This window comes from Zootoca vivipara, chromosome 6, assembly GCF_963506605.1.
Source record: "Zootoca vivipara chromosome 6, rZooViv1.1, whole genome shotgun sequence".
Classification (NCBI taxonomy): domain Eukaryota; kingdom Metazoa; phylum Chordata; class Lepidosauria; order Squamata; family Lacertidae; genus Zootoca; species Zootoca vivipara.
Window position 1 is genome coordinate 16,112,751 of NC_083281.1, and position 23,103 is coordinate 16,135,853.

The window sequence follows — 23,103 nt, forward strand, 5'->3', positions numbered from 1 at the left end:
AAGATCTGTTTTCAGAGTTCTTCTGGTCCATACTCTGGGCTGAGGAGGAGGAGGCCCAGATGGACCCTCCTAGAAGTTGAGACAGACAGGGCCTCTCTCCCCTCCTCCCGTGTCTCTGGAGACTGTCCTGGATTCTCCCACAGCCAGTCACACGGGTGACCGACCAGGGCCTGGAGACTCCCTGGGGCCAGGGCAGCATTGAGCCAGAAAGAGACCAGTGGAAACTGGGCAGGCGTCCAGCGGCAAGCTGAAGTCTGTGGGAAGGGACAGGGATGGAGAGGTGAGGGGGATGAGGCCAGAGCTCTGCTCCCGGGCCAGAAGAACCCGGGAAGAGCAGGGAAACCAAGAGAGGCTAGCCTTCCTATAAATGATATTTGCATAGCAATGGAATTACAGAACTGGGAGGCATCTAGTCCTACCCCCTGCAATGCAGAAATCACAGCTAAGCAGTGTTAGAAATTCAGATATATAAGCCAGATGGCTCCTGAAAGCAGGATTACAGCCGCTGAAACAGAATGCCTAGTTGCCATTTTTGAGCCAGATGGCTGGAAAGTCATATTTCTCATTACAGCATTTTGGTTTCTGAAATTCCTTCTGATTGTGTAGATAAAATTCTACAGGACGTGTTGCTACCGTAGTATGTGAAAATAGTCAAGATCCAAGGGCTCCCAGCATGCACCTCCAGATGATGGAGATGTCCACTGTCATTCCTGGCACCTGGGCATCTTCGCTCGGTCGCAAATGGCCGACAGCCTGGTGCAAAAATGCGCCTGGCAAATTTCGAACGCGGTAGCTAAGGCGTACATTTGTACATTTGTAGGAGCCCCCTTACTTTGCCTTTGCAAGTTGTTTTAAAACTTCTTCCACGTGTCGTGTTTTGATTGCTGCAGCCTGTGCTAGGACCTTAGGGGAATAAGGGGAGCAATACCTGTTCTCCTTCCCGTTCTGGAGCAGGGAGTGTCGCTCTCCGCCAGGCCGATCCGTACAGACGTAGGTATTCCTCCGGGTCATCATACTCGAAGGAATGTTATTCTGCAACAAGAGAGGAAGAGCCCAGCTGAAGAGGCGGAGGCAGGAGAGAAACAGCGGGGGGAAATCCCAAGACGGAGCTTTTGAGAAGCCAGACTCGTTTCGGCAAACCGGCTTTGTCGCCGGCTCAGCTCAGAACTCTCCAAACAGGTAGCAGGCAGCCGAACGCCCAGGTGTCTCAGAATGGGGATTTTGGATGCAAGCCAAGATTGCGTGTCCAAGAGGGATTTTTGCAGTTGCTGAGACAGATTCTGGCTTTGGGCATGCCTGAATGTGCATGTGCGGCTATACGTGGGGTCGCCACACATTACAAGACACAGATTTTTCTTCCCAGGGTAGATAACCAGACCTGCCAGCTGGAGACAAGACTCTGCAGGGCGCTGCGAATCTGGTCCCAGGGTAGTTTGAGGCTTTGGCCTCTTGCCCGTACCCAGCCATGCCTCCCCCCACCTTGAGCCGCTGCCTGGAAATAACTCACAGGGGGGCACCCAGGGTGGCCAGGCCAGACCAGCGGCCAGAAGGACCCACAGCTTCCGCAAGGGCTTCTGGGGCACAAAAAGCAATGTGCGTTTAGGGGAGGAAAGTTTCATTTTCTCTGCCACTCAGCTCGGAAGCGGATGGGGGTCCAGCCACGCCAGAGCTGCAGGCCCCTACCCCCACCTCCCCACGGGTGGGGGCGCTCCTTCTGCCCAAGCCCGGGGGGACCCCGGAGCCCCCTCCTGCTCACCGTGTTCACGGCACTGTCCTTGCGGCGGTCGGGGATCTCAGATTTGTTGGGGTTATTGGCACTGCTCACCATGGGACTGGAGGGCGGGATTCCCCTGCCGCTGTTGCTGACGACGCTGCAGCTGGCCTTGCGAGAAGGCATGCGGTCCTCTTTCAGCTCCCCGTCCCCCGTGCTGGTGGGGCTGCGTTTGGGGTGCATGGGCACTGGGGATGGGCCGCCTGGAAGCAGAGAGAGGGCAGCAGGAGAGAGAGCCCGTCAGAGACAGGGAGGAGAGGAGAGAACCTGCGGCTGATCCAAAGGAGTGCTCCTTGGCTGAGCAGGGATTCAAATGCAGGTCTCTGTGAAAGTTTTAGCTCACAGAAAACAAAAGCAAGGCGACAGCCACTGTGGTTGCACTAGGTCCACAGGGGTCAGCAAACTTTTTCAGCAGGAGGCTGGTCCATTGCCCCTCAGACCTTGTGGGGGGACCGGAATATATTTTGAAAACATTTTATAATGAACGAATTCCTATGCCCCACAAATAACCCAGAGATGCATTTTAAATAAAAGGACACATTCGACTCATATAAAAACAGGGTGATTCCTGGACCGTCCGCGGGCCGGATTTAGAAGGTGATTGGGCCAGATCCAGCCCCCCGGGCCTTAGTTTGCCTACCCATGGACTAGGACCCAGGAGACCAGGGTTCAAATCTCCACTCAACCATGAATCTGACCGAGAAAATCAGAAACCAGGAAGACCAAGATTTTAATAAAAGATTGGAAGAAATTTATGTTGTATTTGGAAGATCACTGTAAACAGCTGAGCTCTTCTAACAGGACTTAACACTAGGGAGCTGACAGAGACTTAAGATATAACTGTTAAATGGTATGAATGGAGGACATAAAATATGCAGCAAGAAATGTTAACTATGGAACCCATGGAAGGATGGAGGGAAGTCTAAGGGTGCAAGAGAATCTTGTATCTGCTTTTTTCTTTTGTTAATTATATTTGATTGAGAATGTTAAAAAATAATTGGAAAATCAATAAAAAAAATGTGGTTTCTTTCTTTCTTTCTTTCTTTTTTAAAGCAGCTCTCACTGGGTGGGCTTTGGGCCAGTCACTGCCTCTCACGTTAGCTAACCTGCAGGGTTGTTGTGTGGCTAAGATGGGGAGATGGTGAAGTACAGTATATACGCCACCCTGAGCTCCTTAGAGAAAAAGGTGGGATCTCAGTGGAATTTTCTTTTAAAAAGAGGTGACATGATAGAGGAGTTTATAAAATTACGCGCGGCATAGGGAAAGTGGACAGGGGAAGGTTTTTTCTCCCTTTTTGTAACACTAGAACTCGTGGCTATCCAATGAAGCTGAATTTTGGGAAACTTAGGAAAGATAAGGACTTATTCACAAACTGTGGAACTCCCTCCCACAGGAGGCAACGACGGCCACCAACCTGGATGGCTTCAAAAAAAGATGCAACATATATTCATGGAAGGGGCTATTGATAGTTTCTAGCCAAGATGATTTTGCTCTGCCTTCACGGACAGAGGCATCAATGCTTCTTTAATGCCAGTTCCTAGAAACTTCAGGGGATGAGAAAGTGCTCTTGTGCTCGGATCCTGGTTGTGGCTTTTGCACAATGGGCATCTGGGTGGCCACTGTGAGAACAGGAGGCTGGACCAGATGGGTCCCCTTTGGCCAGATCCAGCCGCTGAGCTCTGCATAATTTCCTACTGAACCTCCAGGCCCAGAGGCAGTCTATCGAGAATTCTAGATTCTCAGGGGTATTTGGCCACTGTGAGAAGAGGATGCTGGACTAGGGGGCCCCTTGGCCTGATCCACCAGCCTGGCCTTTCTTAGGTTCCTTTTTCTCACTCACTGGATCATCAACTTGTCAACGATGTTTCCAAAAAATTTCACACATCACTTGGGAAGGCAGGCAAACTAATAGCAGCGTTGAAGCAATTATTCTTCAACATCAACTTCGTTGGACTGGTCATGTTGTGAGGATGCCTGATTCTTGTCTTCCAAAGCAACTACTCTATTCCGAACTTTAAAAATGGAAAGCGTAATGCTGGTGGTCAACAAAAAGAGGTTTAAAGACTCTCTCAAGGCAAATCTAAAAAAATGTAGTATAAACACTGACAACTGGGAAACACTGGCCTGTGAGCGCTCCAGTTGGAGAACAGCCTTTACCAAAGGTGTCATGGGCTTTGAAGTCACTCGAACTCAGGACGCAAGGGAGAAACGTGCTAAGAGGAAGGCATGCTTGGCAAATTCACACTGTGATCAACTCCCGCCTGGAAACCAATGTTCCCACTGTGGAAGGACGTGTGGATCCAGAATTGGCCTCCACAGTCACTTATGGACTCATTGTTAAAACCGTGTTTATGGAAGACAATCTTACTCGGCTACGAGAGATCGCAGAAGATGATGAAGAAGAAGGTGGTTCCCTTTTCCTTGTAGGCAACCAAGGTGCCACGAAACGCCCATGGACTGGAATAATCTCCTAGGGACTCCCACGGGAAATGGAGCAAGGAGCCGTTTCAGCCCTGCATTGATCAGTTAGCGTGGTAGTACAAGACTGGGACGGAGCGGTTTGGGGGGGGCGCAGGGAGGGAAGGGAGCCCACGTCACTCACAGAAATCACTGTGCCGCCGCTGCCGGTGGTAAGTGGAGGAGCTCCGCTGGCTCTTGGAGTGAGACGAGGAGGACTTACTGGTGCCGTTGGAAACCTCACTGGGCGCTCGCACCCGGGCCAGCGAGAGGCTGCTGCCCGTGCGGGACTCACCCCCTTCCACCTGCTGGGAGACAGGGAGGCGACACAGCAAATGCTTATAAGATTACGCACAGCACAACGAAACAACAACCTACCCCAAAAACGGAAAGGGGAAGAAGTCCTAGCAAAAGAAGAATGGGTACAAAAACTTATGGAATGTGCAGGAATGGCAAAACTTTACTGGAAAAATAAGAAATCTATACAGTGGTACCTTGGTTTACGAACTTAATCCATTCCGGAAGTCTGTTCTTAAACCAAAGTGTTCTTAAACCAAGGTGTGCTTTCCCATAGCAGCGGGGGACTCAATTTACAAATGGAACAAGGCAAAGTTCACAAACCAAAACACCTACTTCCGGGTTTGCAGCGTTCTTCATCCAAGTTGTTCATAAACTAAAGTGTTCTTAAACCAAGGTACCACCATATAACAAACTTTTTATATAAAAGAATGGAAATGGTTGATGGAATATTTACAAACAAACTGCAAACAGATAAGAACATTGGCAGGGTTATTGTAATAACCTGAAGTTTTATAAGAGTACATATTTAAAGCAGATGAATAAATGAGCAAATTAAGTTAATTTGGAATACGTGGAAAATATTAAAAATAAATTTAAGGAACCGCAGGAAGAGGGGGATGGAAGCCGAGTTCTGAAATGCTGAAATGATTGAAAAATGATTTAAATGTATAAAACTGAAAATCATAAATAATATATATATATATATAATAAAGTGCAAGTGTCTCTGCGTCCAGTCCCTGTGTCCGTGCTACTGCGCATGTGCCCCACGGACACAGGGATTGGATGCAGAGACTGGACGCACACATGCGCGCGCTCTCCCCACCCCCCCACCTACCGTTTCCCTGCGGCCGCCAACCGCCGCTCCCGGCTGGACTGAGCGTTGGCGGCGGCGGGGGGGGGGAGAGCGCGCGTGTGTGTGCGTCCAGCAAGGACAGGTCCTGGGGTTGTCTCCTTCCTGTCGGCGGCTGGGGGAGAGGAAGGAAGGAGGAGAAAGGGCTGCTTTTTCCTCCTGCGTTCCTGTCCCCCTGCCGCCGACAGGAAGGAGAGGTCCCGGGAGCACCGGGTCGAGGAGCCGGTGCTCCAAAGTCAGCGCCCAGCAACGCCGTGCTGGATTGAGGAGGCAATGCTCTGTGCGGCGCTGCTGGGCGCTGAGTGCAGACCGGCTCCTCAATCCGGTGCTCCGCACAGCGCTGATCAGCGCTGACCCGGCAGGCCGCTGGATCAAGGAAGCGGCCTGCCGGGTCGGCACCCAGCAGCGCTGCGCGGAGCACCAGATCGAGGAGCCAGTCTGCAGAGTCAGCGCCCAGCAACACCGCACAGAGCATCGCCTCCTCAATCCAGCACGGCGTTGCTGGGCGCTGACTCTGCAGACCGGCTCCTCGATCCGGTGCTCCGCGCAGCGCTCACATATGTTCTAGCGCCCGTTATTTAACGGGCTGAACAACACTAGTATATATATAAAAGACAATGATCTAATCCCACCCCAAACAGCATATGAATCGGTAAGGCTAATCTGACCCAACAAAGCGCATGACAACCAACGAAACTCTGGACCCCCCAATCTCTCTCTCTCTCTCTGTGTGTGTGTGTGTGTGTGTGTGTGTGTGTATCAAGGACCTACCCACATCACGCTGACAAAAAAGCCCTGCATGAATGCCACACGATAGCATGAAACATCATTATTCCTGTTAGCTCTCTCTCCTCTTGTCCCCCCCCCCATCAAATAACGCGGAGGAGCTACATGCAATTTTCTTTGTTTGTTACGCAAGAAAATATTTAATAAAAGCTAATTTTCGAAAAAGAAAAACCAACACACGGCATGGGGGAAATGAGAGAGGAAAGCTTTTCTCTCCTGACACTGGAACTCACAGACATTTGGAAAAAGCAGAATGCTGGAGGATTTAGGACAGAGAAAAGGAAGTCTTTTTTGTGAGTTGAACTACGGAACTCCCTCCCGCAGGAAGCAGCAATGGCCATCGACGGAGGTGGCTTCTCAAGGGGCATAGGCAGGTTCATGGAGGAGGAGAGGGATATGGGTGGGGCTCCTTTCTGGCCCAGTCCTGACAAAGGGGCTGCTCCTCTGCTGTGGCTTCGGGGGTCTCATTCTGCAGCTGTGCAGGATTCCCCCTTGCATGCGTGTCCCTGGAGAGAAGGGCGCTCCCGCCCCACCCTGCCTGTAACTCCAGGCCTCACCTCGTTCTTCCTGCCCAGCAGGAGGTAGGTGGCCGTCACCTCGTTGTACTTCTGGCTGGTCAGGGCTTCCTTGATCTCTTCTCGGGTGTAGCCCATGCCGACCATCACTTCTGGGCAGGGAATGGAAAGAGACGGCGAAGAAGGTTAGGCTCTAGTCACCAATTTACATCGACTGTGGACACAAGGGAAGGTGGCTCAGATGGAGCAAGCTGGAAGGCGCCTTCTGCTGCTCCAGAGGGCAGGATCTGAACCAACGGATTCAAACAGCCAGAAAGGACAGTCTGACTGAACGTTAGGAAGGCTTTTTCTGAGGGTTAGAGCAGGCATCCCCAAACTTCGGCCCTCCAGATGTTTTGGACTACAATTCCCATCTTCCCCGACCACTGGTCCTGTTAGCTAGGGATCATGGGAGTTGTAGGCCAAAACATCTGGAGGGCCACAGTTTGGGGATGCCTGGGTTAGAGCCACCCTCCCTGCTCGCAGTCTGTCTCGCCAGAGTGGTGCATGCTCTAGTTATCACCCACTTGGACTACTGCAATGCGCTCCATGTGGGGCTACCTTTGAAGGTGACCAAGAAACTGCAACTAATCCAGAATGCGGCAGCTAGACTGGTGACTGGGAGCAGCCGCCGGGACCACATAACACCGGTCCCAAGAGATCTACACTGGCTCCCAGTATGTTTCCGAGCACAATTCAAAGTGTTGGTGCTGGCCTTTAAAGCCCTAAACGGCCTCGGCCTAGTATACCTGAAGGAGCATCTCCACCCCCATTGTTCTGCCCGGACATTGAGGTCCAGTTCCGAGGGTCGTTGGTGGTTCCCGCACTGTGAAAAGCAAAGCTGCAGGGAACCAGGCAGAGGGCCTTCTCGGTAGTGGCACCCGCCCTGTGGAACGCCCTCCCACCAGATGTCAAAGAGAGAAAAAAACTACCAGACTTTTAGAAGACATCTGAAGGCAGCCCTGTTTAGGGAAGCTTTTAGAGTTTAATAGATTATTGTATTTTAATATTCTGTTGGAAGCCGCCCAGAGGGGCTGGGGAAACCACCAAGCATGCACCACTCTGGCAAGACAGTCTGCAGGCAGGTAGGGTCTCAACCTGCGTACCAGATGGAGCTGGTAGACAGCTGCCCTGGACACAGAATTGACCTGCGCCTCCATGGACAGCTGTGAGTCGAAAATGACTCCCAGGCTGTGCACCTGGTCCTTCAGGGGCACAGTTGCCCCATCCAGGACCAGGGAGTCCTCCACACCTGCCCAGCCCCCGTCCCCCGACTGCTTCAAAGTGTGGAACCGAGACCCTGTTGCAGGGTCCACATTTGCAAGAACTCCGTCTTTGAGTGTGGCAGCACCCTGCTGTTTCATACCCAGCGAAAACACACCACACTCCCTTACCGATGCGCTTGGCGTCTGCAAAGTCCTCTTCTGGCTCTTTATAGGGCTTTAGCTCGTCCCCCTCGTAGCCAATATTGATCCACTTGTCCTTCATGATTTGCTGCGGAGAGGAAGTGCGTTCGTGAAGGGGGGGAGAAGGGGACACGCACACCCTCCACCCTCCGTCCGTGGCTGGAAGCTCCTTCCTTTCTAACCCCAGTGGCTCCCCAACTTTTTTGGGGGGGTTCCAGAGACTCAACTCCCAGTGGGCTCTACCCTAACCTATAAAAGAAGGCATTTTTCGGAATAGTCGTTTGCATGACACACCAAGGAAGACAACAGCACCATAAAATCCAGAACAGTCACAATTAATTGCGCACTTATTCAAAGCCCAATTAAAACTATTCAGTTGAAGTAATTAACTCAGTTGGACTCGATCCAGCGCTAGCAGCTTTACAAAACCGTTTGCACCTCAAGCGCACCCCCCCAACATGCATTTTAGCATCCCGCTAGGTCACCCCATGTATTGCTTGTGTTTTGCGAACCGCGATTCAAATTCCTGCAAGCTCAGTAGTGAGGGAGTGGCACTCTGCACCTGCTCAATGGCACCCTTGGTTGTCACAAAATAGCTCCAGGCACAAGCTCCCTTAACAACAACAACAACAATAACAACAGGGCTGCAGCTCTGATTCAGAGCATCTGATTTGCAAGCAGAAGGTCTCGGGTTCACACCCAGGTAAGGCTGGGAGAGGCTCTCTGCCTAAAATCCTCAAGAGCTGCTGCCGGTCAGTGAAGACAGTATTGCACTAAATGGATCAATGCCCTGACTGCGTAAGGCAGCTTCCTAAAAAAACAACAGCAACTGGATTCAGGAGAGCAGAGGCTCTGAGCTCATCTTTAGCCAGAAGAGACGCCCCCCCCCCAAGCAAAGAAACCCCCGCCCCCAAGAAGCCTGCGAACTACGCTGGGGGGAAAGGCAGGCAGGGATGGAGCCGTGTGGGGTTGCAGAAGCTGCTCTCTGCCTCCCTGGCACACAGTATAATTATCCCTGAGTCGATTAGGCTAATTACAGCCATCCGTGGGGGGAGGGGGGAGAGGGAGGCGGGTGGGCAGGGCCAGATCCCACGGAGACATTAGCTAATTAAAGGTCTCCTCCTCCTGCAGCAGCAGCAGTAGCTTCCTGTAAGGAGAAACGGGTTGGAGGGCAGGAGCTGGGGCTGGAGAATGGGTCTGGGGGATGGCATCTCGGTTCGGAGGAGGCGGGGGCACCAGCTGCGCTCCCTCGTTCTCCCCCCCCCCCCCGGGACTAAGAAAGGGAACAAGCAATGTCTCAAGGAATGGCTTGGAGAACGGCGGAAGAAAAAGCAAGCAGCAGTTCCAGGGTGGGGAGAAATGGCCCTGTGTGCTTTGCCTCTACGGTCGGAGGCAGTCAATGCTTCCGAATGCCAGTTGCCGGAAATTGCAGGAGGGGAGAGTTGCTCTTGCACCCGGATCCTGATTGCGGGTTTTTCATAATGGGTATCCAGTTGGCCAATGTGGGAAGAGGATGCTTTTCTTATTTTTTTAATAATCCATACAATAATAATTTATTGTATCTAATTTTTATTAAATTTCCTCTTTTACCATTTAAAACACTCATGTTTACCTGCTTAAAACATCAACGACTTTTCATTGTCCATTTTACATATCCTAAATCCCTGTGTCTTTTACAGAAACTATCCCATTCGGTATTCCGTTATGACGCCCATCGTAACTTATTTACACTGTTGAATTTATCTCAAGGCTGCCAGCGTTTTCAGCTGTACACAGTTATTTCCCATATTTGCAATAAATGTTTTCCCAATCTTCTCCAGATCCCTAGGTTCTTAGGGGGCGCTTGGCCACTGTGAGAACAGGATGCTGCAGGACTAGATGGGCCGTTGGGCTGATCCAGCAGGCTCTTATGGAATCAAAGAATCGTAGGATTGGAAGGGACACCCCAGTGGCCATCTAGTCCAAACCCCTCCAGTGCAGGAATCTCTCTCTCCCCCCCCCCACACACAGAGTAAAGCCCTGGTCCTTGGGACGTGGCTCACCCTCCCCCCCCCCGGGCCATCTTCACCAGGCCCATTCACCAAGCCCCTCTCCCCCCCCCCCCCGCCGCCCAGCTACCTTAGGTGCCCCTACCTCCAGGGTGCAGCGTTTGGAAGGGTTCAGGACCAAGAAGCGCCGCAGGATGTTCTCGCAGTCCGTGGACATGTAGAAGGGCACGCGGTATTTGCCACGGAGGACTCGTTCCCGCAGCTCCTGAAGGGAGCAGGTAGAAGTGTCAGTAATATCCAAACCAGGTTCCCCCGCCCCCCCCCCCCGAGAGTGGCCTGCCTCAACCTCACCCTTTCCCCTCCTTTTTTGGGTCAGCCTGGCCCTATACCGGCAGACGAATGGGAGGTTTGGGGTGGGGAAGGGCACCCGCAAGGAGCTAATGTTGCTTCCAGTCCCTGTGGGCGTCACCGCCACTGGTTTCCAGACCCATAAGCCACAGCCTGGGGTCGTCGGTGGTTAAGGAATGCTGCAGCATGATTGCTGACAGGAGCAAGGCCTTGCCAGCCTGTAACACCTCGGCGCTCAGGGATCTGCACTGTGGAACTCCCTGCCTATTGACATCAGGCATTTCTATTTAGACAAATCTGCTCGGATGTTTAGAATGGTGGTGTGAGTTTTTGAAAGTTTTACTGTTCATCTTTCTTGGTGATAGCTTTCTTTCCAATATCTCTTTTGTAAGCTGCTCTGAGGGTTGTTATAATCAAGTGGTGTGCAAATTTGATTAAATAAAAATAAAATAAAGAGTTGCTGGGCAGAGGAATTGGCATTATCTGGGTGGGACATGCATAATGTCTGTGGCTTTCACATTTTGTCATGTAGAGTGATTCTTTTCTCTGGTTCCTCAACTTTTCGTTTCAGGTCTTTTTTACCAGTTTATTTCATAAAAGTTACATAGTGCGTGATCGTTAATAAAGAAATGAACTTCGAAGGGGTTCACACAATGGATAAAACAATGAAATGACCAGTGATGATGTGATAATAAATGTAATATTATTTATAATCTATTATAATCCATTCTGAAGGAAATCAGCCCTGAGTGCTCACTGGAAGGACAGATCCTGAAGCTGAGGCTCCAAGACTTTGGCCACCTCATGAGAAGAAAAGACTCCCTGGAAAAGACCCTGATGTTGGGAAAGATGGAGGGCACAAGGAGAAGGGGACGATAGACGACGAGATGGTTGGACAGTGTTCTCGAAGCTACCAACATGAGTCTGACCAAACTGCAGGAGACAGTGGAAGACAGGAGTGCCTGGCGTGCTCTGGTCAATGGGGTCACGAAGAATCAGACACAACTAAACAACTAAACAACAACAACAAATTATAGGAATATACTGCTGCTGCTGCTGCTGCTGTTACTATTATTATTATGTCTGGATAGACTTTGCCTAAAAAAATATGTTTTTAGCAGGAAGGAGTACAGTGAAGGTGACCCGCCTGATGTCAACAGGCGAGGAGTTCCGAAGTCTGCCCCTCTAAAAGATCCATTTGGGAAGCATTTCCATTACATAAACCACAAAAGGCAGAATTTTGTACAATTCAGGGGAGAAGTGTAGTTTGGGGAGGCGGGTTAAGCTTTTGGGGAGAGGAACCCCTTATGCTATTCCAACAAAGCTGTCTGCAAAAAGAGAAAAGTTCAAGGGGCAAAAATGGAGCCCCTCCTTGCCCCCACCCTACCCCTGCTTCTGCCTGGCTCCGGCCCCCTAACCCCCCCACTTCCCCCTCTCCAAGGCTCCCTCGCAACCCCCACTCTGCCCCACCTTGAGGTTCTGCCCGTCGAAAGGCAGGGAGCCGCTGACCAGCGTATAAAGGATGACCCCCAGGCTCCAGATGTCCACCTCGGGGCCGTCGTATTTCTTGCCCTGGAAGAGCTCTGGGGCGGCGTAGGGGGGGCTCCCGCAAAACGTGTCCAGCTTGGAGCCCAGCGTGAACTCGTTGCTGAACCCAAAGTCGGCGATCTTTATGTTGGCGTCGGCGTCCAGCAAAAGGTTCTCGGCCTGTTTTTGGTGGCGAAGGGGGAAGTGTCACAGAATGAACGCTGAAGTCACAGAACGACAGAGCTGGAAAGTTGGAAGGGGCCCCAAAGGGTCAACTAGACCAACCCCCGGCAAGGCGAGGGGCACAGAAAAATTCCAGGAATCTGAATCAGCTTTAGGGCACCAGGATTTGGGTTCTTAAGAGCCAGCACAAAGCAGAGAAACTGCTGAAGGCCCCCTCTGTCATTGTCCCCCCCCCCCAGCCCTGCTCATCTGACACATCCCATTTTACGGATGGAGGAATGGAGGCATAGAGCGATTTGCCCAAGACCATGCTCTGAAGCCCAGGGCAGAGGCTTGCACCCCAAATTTTGCCAGCCCAGCTGTTCTGCTGAGTGTCGTGGTGGTCATAGCATCGGTGTTACTGGGAGGGGGTGGAGGGGAGAAGCCCAGGGTCCCCTCACCTTCAGGTCCCTGTGGACAATGTTCTTCTGGTGACAGTAGTGCACGGCCGAGACAATCTAGGAGCGGGAAGAAGAAGAAATGGGGTGGGTGAAAATGTCCATGCAAGGCTTTCCCACTTCCTGCGGAGATGACACTCCCTCGGTCTCCCCCCCCCCCACATCCAGAGTCGTGAGTGCCCCACCCCCTTTAAAGCAAAACAGGCCAGGCTGCCAGGATCAATCCTTACCCCACCCCCCGAGGCTGGAATGAGAAAGAAAATCAATCCTTGGCCACGTGAGAAAGCCATGGGGGATGGATCCGGAGAAGAGAGTGTCTGATATCCTCTCTGCCCCAGAACATCAGCCAACCCATGTTCCTGCCAATCATCCCTCACCCCTTTTCTGGCACCCAAAGAGCAACTGGCCTCTCCTCACCTGTCTGAACTTGGCCCGAGCTTCCTTCTCCTTCATGCGCCCATGGGAAACCAGGTAGTCAAAGACTTCTCCTACAGGCAGAGAGAAAAGGACATAAGGCTAACATTAGAAGGGCCTGCAGGATCAGGCCAGTGGCCCATCCAGTCCAGCATCCTGTTCTCACAGCGGCCAACCAGGTGCCTTAGGTAAACCCACAAGCAGGATCTGAGTGTAAGAGCAACTCTCTTCTCCTGCGGCTTTCAGCAGCTGGGACTCAGAACCGACTATGGAGGCAGAGCAGAGCCATCATGGGTGGTAGCCACCAAGAGCCCTCTCCTCCTCCTCCAGGAATTTGTCTATTCCTCTTTTAAAGCCATCCAAGTGGGTGCCCATCACTGCCTCCTGTGGGAGGGAGTTCCACAGGTTAACTATGTGCTGCATGGGGGGGGGGAATCCTTTTATCTGCCCTGCATCTTCCAAGATTCAGCTTAATTACAGGTGAAACTCGGAAAATTAGAATATCATCGAAAAGTGCATTTATTTCAGTAATGCAACTTAGAAGGTGAAACCAATATATGAGATAGATGCATGACCTGCAAAGCAAGATATGTCAAGCCTTAATTTGTTGTAATTGTAATTATTTGTGGTTAGGCGGGTCAATTATAAATGGGATGTAATTAATGAAACGTAATAGCGATGTTTATTTTTGTATTATTGTTAACGGTTTGTTTTATTACTGTGGAATTTCCAAAAGAAAGCATTTGTAAAAAACAAAAAACAATTAAGTTGCATTACTGAAATAAATGCACTTTTCGACGATATTCTAATTTTCCGAGTTTTACCTGTAAATGTGGGTATTATGAGAAAAGAAGAAAAACTTCCCCCTCTCCACTTTTCCCCAGGCCATGCTTATTTTCATAACCTTCCATCATTTCGCCTCTTACTCACCGTTTCTTTTAAGCTAAAAAGTCCCCACCTTTCCTCGCAGGGGATTCGATGCATCCCCTCCATCCTTCGGGTGGCCTTTTCTGAACCTTTCCCAGTTCTACAATATGCTTTTTGAGGCAAGGTGATCAGTACTGCACACCTTGCTTCACAGTTTTAGCACAGCAGCATTATAATATCGGCAGTCCTATTTTCCATTCCTCTCCTAATAATCCCTTGCTGCACACGAGGCGTCTTGCGAGCCGTAGAAAGAAAGAAAATATAGAACAAAGACCCCCATGCTCTCCAACAATCCGATCCACTGCAACTAAGTCACAATGTCTAAAAATATGACTTAAAATAAACAACTTACACTGAATAAGGTAAAAAAAAAATCCTTCAGTAGCACCTTAAAGACCAACTAAGTTTTTATTTTGGTATGAGCTTTCGTGTGCATGCACACTTCTTCAGATGCACTGAAATATCAGATGCACAGATACCATGCACACGAAAGCTCATACCAAAATAAAAACTTAGTTGGTCTTTATGGTGCTACTGAAGGATTTTTTTTCTATTTTGCTTCGACTCAGACCAACACGGCTACCTACCTGTAACTAGAACTGAATAAGGTAATATTCTATAATCCATTAGAATATTATGGCATGCAATGAAATTAATTCTTAAAATATCAGCAAATGAGGACAGAAGTTCACTCAACAGTTACTATAGTATAAATCATAAATATAATCATAAATAAAAGTAATCATTGGTCAGCGTAAATGGATTCTCCGTGCCCTCATTTCTGCAAAAAGATTGATGTCGACACATTGGAAGGACAAAAATGTGGTTTTTTAATGTATTCTCTTCCCTGCCCTCTTTTTTCTGTTTTCTTATTTATTTTAATATACTATAATAATCTCAGTAAAATTATAAATATAAAAAATAAATCAAAGCAACAGCAGTGCTGCAAAACATTTTTTAAAAAACATGGGAAAATGTCGAATTGAGCAACAAGGTCATAAAATGGATAGTTACAGGTAGGTAGCCGTGTTGGTCTGAGTCGAAGCAAATTAAAAAAATGGATAAAATGCCTAAGGAGCTGTGGGGGAATCTGGCAGGCAGTGTGCTGGGTAAGGGCTGGTACGGACTCACCTGCACTGGCATACTCCATCACGAGGTAGAGCGTCTTCTCCGTCTCTATCACCTCAAAGAGTTTCACTGCAACAGTGAGAGAGATTTCAGCCCCCGGATTCCACAGAGCAAGACCTTCCTGGATTTCTCAAACACGACCCTCTCCCTCCCTCCTGGTCCTGCCCTCGTGCTCCCACATCCTTAAGAGAAAGGCAGGTGACAATGTGAAAGGAGGCGGACCTCTTCCCAGGCTCCTGGCTCTCTTACCGATGTTGGGGTGATTCAGACCCTTCATGATCCTCACTTCTCGGAAGAGCTGCAAAAAAAAAAAAAAAAAAAACGGGAGAAGGGAGGTGGGTTAAGCAGCCAAGCCATCCTCCCCAAGGGCTGGTCGCAGCATGTTTTCACACACAAGCACAATTTTGGATGGGCTCCCGTTGCAGGAACGTATTTGGGAAAACGATTTTTTTCGGAATGGAAGTGGGCTGCATGAATCATCAGAAAGAGGAAAGCTTCCTGTTGGTTCCTCCCCGAGCAAAGTCTGTTCCCCAAATTGCTTTGGAGGCAGTTGTTTCCTCCCCACAGATACTTTGCTCTCAGGTATTCCAAAGGTGGCTGGCAGGAGGGGTTAATTTCTAAAGAGGAGAGGTGCCAAGGCGAGAGACCTTGAACATGGATGCCTCACCCCATAATCCTGGCAAAACCCGGACAATTTGGCACATTCTGCACATGCTCACATCTGCACATGCTCACAGGCCCTCTTGCCTTTGGTATCATATTAAGTGTTTGAGTCACTTCATACCTCTAGAGCAGCAGAAAACAAGCTTGTTCCCAGTGAGCTTCAAGGTGGCTGAGTGGGGGAATCTGAACCCTGATCTCTCAGGTCATGCACTCTAACCACTGCCCCACACTGCCTCTTTAGCACAGCTCAGTCCTATGATTCTATTAATTAAATGTCAGGATTAGGAATACGATCTGTTTATGAAACCCATCAATGGGGGCAGTCAGTGGGAGGTGGGGAGCACCCATTTCATGGGGGGGTTCCCCCTTAAAAAGAGCTGTGAGATGGATGGCAGATGACTTTCGGGGGGGGGGAGAGAAGGAAAGAGGCTTTCAAGGGCCTTCCCCCCCCCCCCGGCCAAAAGGATGCTGGGAGTGTCGGTCTGGCTGCAACTCGGAAGATTGGGTTGAACAGGGAGCTTCCCCCACCCCCTTGCCAGAGCAAATGACTAATTTGAACGGGGGGGGGGGGCGGCGGCGAGGAAAAGCCTTCAATATCCATCTCCAAACCCACCCCCCCAATCTTCCCCTAGCTCATTTGGCCTGGAAAATCCATCCGCTAATTAACAGCTCCACCCCCCACAACCTCCCCCACAGCGAGATGCTGGCAGGAGGTGGCGTTACCACAGCGACCAACTTGGACTCCAGGCGCTAATTAGGGAAGGGAGGGGCAGAAAGTGGGGGGGATGAAGAGCGATGGGTGTCTTTGGCAATGAGCACACCAGCGGAGGGAAAGGTGGGGGGGGGGTCAGCCAGTGCTTTTTTCTGGGGGGGGGGGCGCAGGGGTACACATACCCCTAAACATTTTGTGAATCTTCGTACTTTTGTCCATTTACTGTATTTATTTTCCCCGATTTGAACTATAAAATGGTGATTGTCTTGAGTCAAATGGAGAGTACCCCTAAACATATTTTTTTTGGGGGGGGGAAGCACTTGCGTTGAACCAGGCAAGAAAAATGGCAGAACGCAAGAGGGGCCCAAATCCATTCCTTTCCACCTCGTGGTGGCATAGAATTGCGGAACTGCAGAGTTGGGAGGGACACCCAGGGGCCATCTAGTCCAAACCCCTGCAATGCAGGAATCTCAGCTGAAACACCCATGGCAGGCGGCCATCCAACCTCTGCTTAAAACCTCCAAGGAAGGACAGCGCCCCGCTTTCTGAGAGAGTCTGCTCCACTGCCGGGCAGCTCTGACCCTCAGAAAGTTCTTGATATTCAGTTGGAATCTCCTTTCTTGCCATTTGACCCCACTGGATCCCCGGAACAACCGTGGCCTCCATCTGCCACACAACAGCCCTCCAGAGATTTGGGGGCAACTCTCATGCCACCTCCCGATCTTTCCTTCTCCAGAGTAGACACCCGCAACACCATCAACCCTTCATCTTAAGTCTTGGTCCCCAGCTTCATTCTGGAGCGACCGGAAGAGGGATAGCTCAGTCGGTCAAGCGTAAGAATCTCCAGTGGGTTCGAGTCCCACTTTTGGGACAGATTTCCGCCTTGGACTTGATGACCCTCACGGTCCCTTCCAATGATTTGGCGCCAAGGGGCACCGAGTGGAGAGTCCCCAAAATAGGAAGTTGCCTTAGACAAGGCCAGACCCTCATAGTCTATTTAGCTCAGGTGTGCCTGCCCTGACTGGCAGCAACTTCCCAGGGTTTCAGGCAGGAAGGGGTTTTTTTCCTCAGCCCTTGGAGGAAACACTGGGTCTGCAAAGTGGCTATTCTGCCACTGAGACACAGGATATAGAGCAACCCGGGAAAGCAAACACCCCCTTCCCCCACCAACTAGGAGTGCTTCAACTCTCATCACGCCTGAAAAGCCCCCTTGCCTACACCCTGCCCGCCCCCCGGCACACCCTTCAGGCCAGTGGTTCCCAAACTTTTTCGGGCCCCCACGCCCTCGCGGTTCCACAAACTCACCCCCAGGCCCTCCTACCCTATATAAAGCAACACTCTAGTAAGTCATGCTGGAAATGTAAGAATAAAGATGGTGAATTTTATCATATGTGGTGGACATGCGGAAAAGTAAAAAGATTTTGGGAAATGATATATAATGAGCTGAAAAAGATTTTTAAGTATAGCTTTCCCAAAAAACCTGAGGCCTTTCTATTGAGACTAATAGGAGAGGAGATTGCAAAAGGAGATCAAAAATTATTCATGTATGCTACAACCGCGGCTAGGACTTTATTAGCCCAAAAATGGAAATTACAAGAGTTACCGACGATTGAGGATTGGCAGACGAAAACGATTGACTATGCAGAGTTACCAAAGTTGACCTGCGGGATCCGAAACCAGGAAGAGACAAAGTTCCAAAAAGAATGGAGTAAATTTGTGGACTATATGGAGAAGAACTGTAGAAGTTTAAAGACACTTGCAGGACCAAAATAAATCCTACGAATTGGTTTTAAATAGGACTAAAAGGAACTGCGAGATAAGAGTGGGGAAGAAAACCAAAGGATGGGAGGGAAGGAAGTCAAAGCTCGGCAGAGCAAAATGAACTAAAATAGGTGAATAGAAGATAAAATGCAAAAATCTTAGTTTTTTGTTGCTGTTGTTAGTTGTTGCTTTTATCGTTGTTTGGTGTTGTTTATTTGGAAAACTTAATAATATTATATAAAGCCACACTCAGAATAGTGGTTTGCACAACCCACTAAGCAAGATGGCGACACCATAAAATTTCCAAACGGGGAACAATTAATTGCACATCTATGCCAAACCCAATTACAACTATTTGGTGTAATTAATGCAACAAAACAGGTGGAACTTGCTCCTGTGACAGCAGGTTTTCTTACACCTCCAGTCCCCCACTCACCTTTTGCCTCCTAGTGCCCTCCTGGGGAATCCCCTCTGGGGAATGGGGTTCCCCAGCAGCTGACCCCTGCAGCCCCTGATGACCCCCCCTCTGATGTCGCCCCACCCTTTGGGGTATTTGTGCACTGCAAGGGGTTGGACTAGATGACTCTAGGGGTCCCTTCCCACTCTACAGTTCTACGATTCTGTTCAAAGGGGTGGGGGATTTGAACAACAACAAGCACACACACCTTCTGGAGGCTCGTTGGATTCAGCTGCGTCTTGTCGATTATTTTTATAGCCACCTGGAAGAAAAGAAATGCAGAAAATCAGTCTATTGAAAAAGTGGGGGTGGCCCGGGGGGGGGAGAGAAAGGCCATGTAATTTTGGGAATTATAGGGACAGAACTACCTGAATTGTATAGAAATTTACTTATGCTACTTGCCCAAAAGTGAAAAGAAGCAGATGTCCCAGCAAAGGAAGAAGTGGTTAAAAAAAAACTTATGGAATATGCAGAAATGGCAAAACTTACCAGGAAGAATAAGAAATCAAGATAGCAAACTTTTTATATAAGAATGGAAAGGGTTTATTGGATATTTACAGATAAATTACAAACAGATAAAAACACTGGCAGGATTATTGTAATAACCTGCAGTTTCATAAGAGTATATATTTAAAGCAGATAATTAAATGAGCAAATTAAATGAACTTGGATATGCAGAAGCTATTAAAAAATAAATTTAAGGAACTGCAGAAAGAGGGGAAGGAAGTCAAACTCTGAAATGTTAAATTGATTGTAAAACTACTGAAATGTATAAACTTGAAAAGTATAAATAAAAACTTTTTTAAAAGAAAAGAAAGGCCATGCAATAAGCTGGTTCCTGCCAGCAATAATCCACTAAATCCTCCTTTCCAAATCCAGCCCCCCTGTGATTTCCACCTGCCCCTTCCTTTCTGCCTTTCCTCATTCTCCCTCCCCACCCCCATCTAGACTGCCCTTGGCACCAGAAATAGCCAGTGGCCAAGAGTGGAGCCCTATAACCCTGCCCCCCCCACCTATAAGTCACACCTGCATCCCACCTGCTCAAGGCAAACGGGGATGCAACTGAGGCTGGCTCCACCCCAAGGAGGGTGCCGGGACGGTGTCCGATTGGTCCTGGGGCACAACCCCTCAGATTACAGGGCTGAAAGTGGCTCTGGGGTGCCTCGATAGCAGAGGACCCTCCATCTTCCCCACCCAGAATGCCATTCACACATGCACTAAAAACGTTAACTGCTCTAACTCTCCCTGGCAGAAGCGTAAGCGGGCTAGGTGCTTGAATCTGTGCCTTGCAGACTTCGCATTCAGGCTGCGAGAACAGGATTGGCCGTATCCAGGGAAGCTCTTCTGATGCTGTTATGGAGCCTCCAGATTCAGGCGCAGTCTACCTGGATTTCCAGGTTCTTTGGGACATTTGGCCACTGCGAGATGCTTTGGCCTGGTCCGGTAAGCTCTTCTTGTGCGGGACAATAAATTGAAGCTGATTTCTGGCCTTAAGTGAAGTCTGAGACTCTCCTCAGGATTGGCACCCCAGATGTGGAACACACACACATACACAGAGGTCAGACTGGCACCCACCCTGTACTGCAGCAGGGACCAGGCAAAGACTGGCTTTCAGAAAGGCTCGGACAATATTGGTCTATGTGGGAAATTGAAAGACCTTGAAAGTATTTGGTATTTCCGATAACTTGTTCTATGCACTGATTTGTGGTAATTGGGGCCCTTGCGACAGAAGGCAGGGCGTTGAGTTCTGAACCAAAAAAGAAGCAGCCCAACATCCCAGAGGCCTGCCTAGCCTGGCATCCTGTTCTCGCAGTGGCCAACCAGGGAAGCCGCCAAGCAGGATTTGAGCACAAGAGCAACTCTCCCCTCCTGCGGTTTCCAGCCACTGGGATTCAGAAGCATCGCCGCCCCCTCCCAAATTTGGCAGCGTGAGAATTGCGGCAACGGCTGGACTTTCGGCATCAGTCCGGGAACCGAGATTCAACAAGCGCCTTGCTATCTTAGGTGTCTGCCCAAGACATTTTGTACAAGAAGGCTTCCCCTGGAGTGTGACCGGAGTCATTTTATGGAATATTAACTGCTACAATTGCAGAAAGGGTTTTATTGCTCTTAGTTCACCGAGTTAGTAACCTTTCGCAGTTTATCATGGCTTGCTCTGCACTGCTTCAGTAGGCTATGAGCTGGTTTAAAAACCGGCAACCAGAGTCCGGTGCTTTGGGGTCCCCTGAGAGGGGGACACTATGACCCAGCCTTGCGGCAGCCCACCAAACAAGATTTCCTGCTGCAATGAGTGTTTTTAGGCTCCTGCCAAAGAAAACCTTCCCCCTTCTTTTTCCTCCAGAGACCTCTTCTTCCTCACCCATATAACAACAGCATCAAAAGTGCCCCACAGCTGAATCAGACCCAAACTTGGTCTTTCTTGCCTAGCTGCCAACCGGATGCCCCAACAGGAAGCCGAAAAACAGAGCGGACAAAAAGAGAGCAGTTGCCCCTCCCAGCAGCTGATACACTGCCTTTGGCCATGGAGGTTCCACAGAGTCACCCAGTAATTTATCTAACCTCCTTTGATGAAAGTCCATTCTGCCTTGTACAAAGGAGGGCTCCCCCCTCCCTGCATCTGTTTTGAATCTATTGAATCTTTATTCAAATTGAGGGATCAGACGGTCTTCTGGAAGAGGGAGGAAAACTTCATCGACAACTCAAATTACCAGGCAGCTTGAACAGGATGCATTGCCCCACAAGTGCCCCAGATACCAAACCAACATGGGAGACAGCAGTGTGCCCTCTACCCTGATGTGAGGACCCCTCCCCTCTGAACTGCATCTGAGCCAGGCTTCTTGGAGTACAGGAAGACCAGTGCCAGAAAATGTATTGACAGTTGCCTCTTGTTTTGCTTTGTAATTACAGTGGTATCTCTACTTACGGTCGCCTCCGGTTACATATCCTTCGGGATACGTCCGCGGCAAACCCAGAAGTGTTTTTCCGGGTTCCGCCACATGCGCAGAAGCGCTAAATCATGCCGTGCGCATGCGCAGAAGCACTCAATCGTGCCACGCGCATGCGCATGCTGCAAATTCCTCGGGATCCGTCCGGAGCTTCGGAATGGATCCCGTCCACAACCGGAGGTGCCACTGTATGTTGTATTTAAACCTAGAAAATGTTTGTGCGCGTGCAATTCAATATATCCTGTGCCGGTTAAAGTTGTTGATTTTTGAATTTGCTGACGTGCTCCGTGCTTCACCTGCTTGCATTTCGATGTTCCGAATGCTTGCTGTAAGCTGGTGGGAAGCGGCATGCAAGCGAGCCTAACTCATCCACCCAGCCACCAACCCTTCTCGCCCACCCTTATGCCCGCCCCTTCCGGCCCCCGCTTACCTCCCTGCCTGTCAGGATGTGCCTGGCCAGCTTGACCTTGGCGAAGTTGCCCTTCCCGATGGTCTTGAGGAGGCGGTAGTTGCCAACGTGGGGCTGCTCGTCGGCGCAGGAGGCGATGGAGTTGCGGCAGCGGGCGCCCAGTGAGCGGCTGGACCATGACGAGCCCTTTTCCGAGCGGCTGCTGGCCAGGGTGGAGGGCTGAGGGGACAGCGGCGGTGTCGCCGGGGCAGCGGGCGGGTCGAGGGTGACCACCGGGCAGCGCTGGTGCTGGGGGGGGGGGAGAAAAAGAAGATGGCGCTGTTACATACAAAGGGGCAAAGGATATATCATTTCCCAGAATGCTTTTGTTATCTTGCACGTCCACCACCACATGTGATAGAATATATAATGAGTGATATATAACGAGTTGAAAAAATGGCTTAAAATAACATTGGGGGGGGGGAACAGAAGCTTTTTTTACTAGGAATTCTGATGCAGAGATACCAAAGGAGCATAAATGATTATTCGTGCATGCGACGAAAGCAGTGTGGATACTGCTGGCCCAGAGATGGAAAGAAGATAAAGTCCCGACCAGAGAAGAATGGCTGAGGAAGATGATGGACTATGCTGAAATGGCAAAAATGACCGGGAAAATGAGAAACCAGGAAGATAGAAACTTTAAGAAGGAATGGGGGGGATTACAATTTACTTAAGAGAACACTGTAAAGAACTAAAAACTTTGGCAGGATTAGAGTAATGCTTGTAATGTATTAAAAACTAAGGCAATAATGGATTGTTTTATGAAAAATAGAGAAAATATATGACACAGTAGAAAATGTTTGATAATGGAAACCCCGGGGGGGGTGGAGTCTAAGGATTCAGGGAATGCTAAATGTTGATGATTATGATCAATGTTTGAATTTAAATGTATAATGTAAAATTGAATAAAAAAAATTTTACAAAACAAAACAAAGGGGCAGAGGATTGAGAGCAGGGCCAGTCTGAACTCTTAAACTTCTTTACGGATTTTATTAGATGGTTTTCGTGTTTGGCTGCTGCAAACTGCTTTGATATCTTCA

At 49.6% G+C, this 23,103-nt stretch overlaps 1 protein-coding gene across 8 annotated transcripts in view; it reads right to left on the reverse strand.

Moving 5' to 3' along the window:
* Nucleotides 1-23,103, reverse strand: part of MARK4 (microtubule affinity regulating kinase 4) — a 58,009-nt gene that overhangs the window by 11,790 nt on the left and 23,116 nt on the right. For 4 of the 8 annotated variants that reach the window (XM_035117674.2, XM_035117676.2, XM_035117679.2 and 1 more), the window contains exons 2-14: nt 22,046-22,312; nt 18,879-18,932; nt 15,327-15,375; nt 15,081-15,146; nt 13,026-13,096; nt 12,612-12,668; nt 11,932-12,168; nt 10,259-10,378; nt 8,114-8,213; nt 6,723-6,832; nt 4,375-4,537; nt 1,757-1,974; nt 929-1,032 (exon numbers count right to left, since the gene is read on the reverse strand). In XM_035117674.2, coding sequence (XP_034973565.1) covers nt 929-1,032; nt 1,757-1,974; nt 4,375-4,537; nt 6,723-6,832; nt 8,114-8,213; nt 10,259-10,378; nt 11,932-12,168; nt 12,612-12,668; nt 13,026-13,096; nt 15,081-15,146; nt 15,327-15,375; nt 18,879-18,932; nt 22,046-22,312 — 1,616 coding nt within the window. The remainder of the gene's footprint in view (nt 1-928; nt 1,033-1,756; nt 1,975-4,374; nt 4,538-6,722; nt 6,833-8,113; nt 8,214-10,258; nt 10,379-11,931; nt 12,169-12,611; nt 12,669-13,025; nt 13,097-15,080; nt 15,147-15,326; nt 15,376-18,878; nt 18,933-22,045; nt 22,313-23,103) is intronic. The other 4 variants (XM_035117675.2, XM_035117677.2, XM_035117680.2 and 1 more) reach the window with 2 other exon arrangements.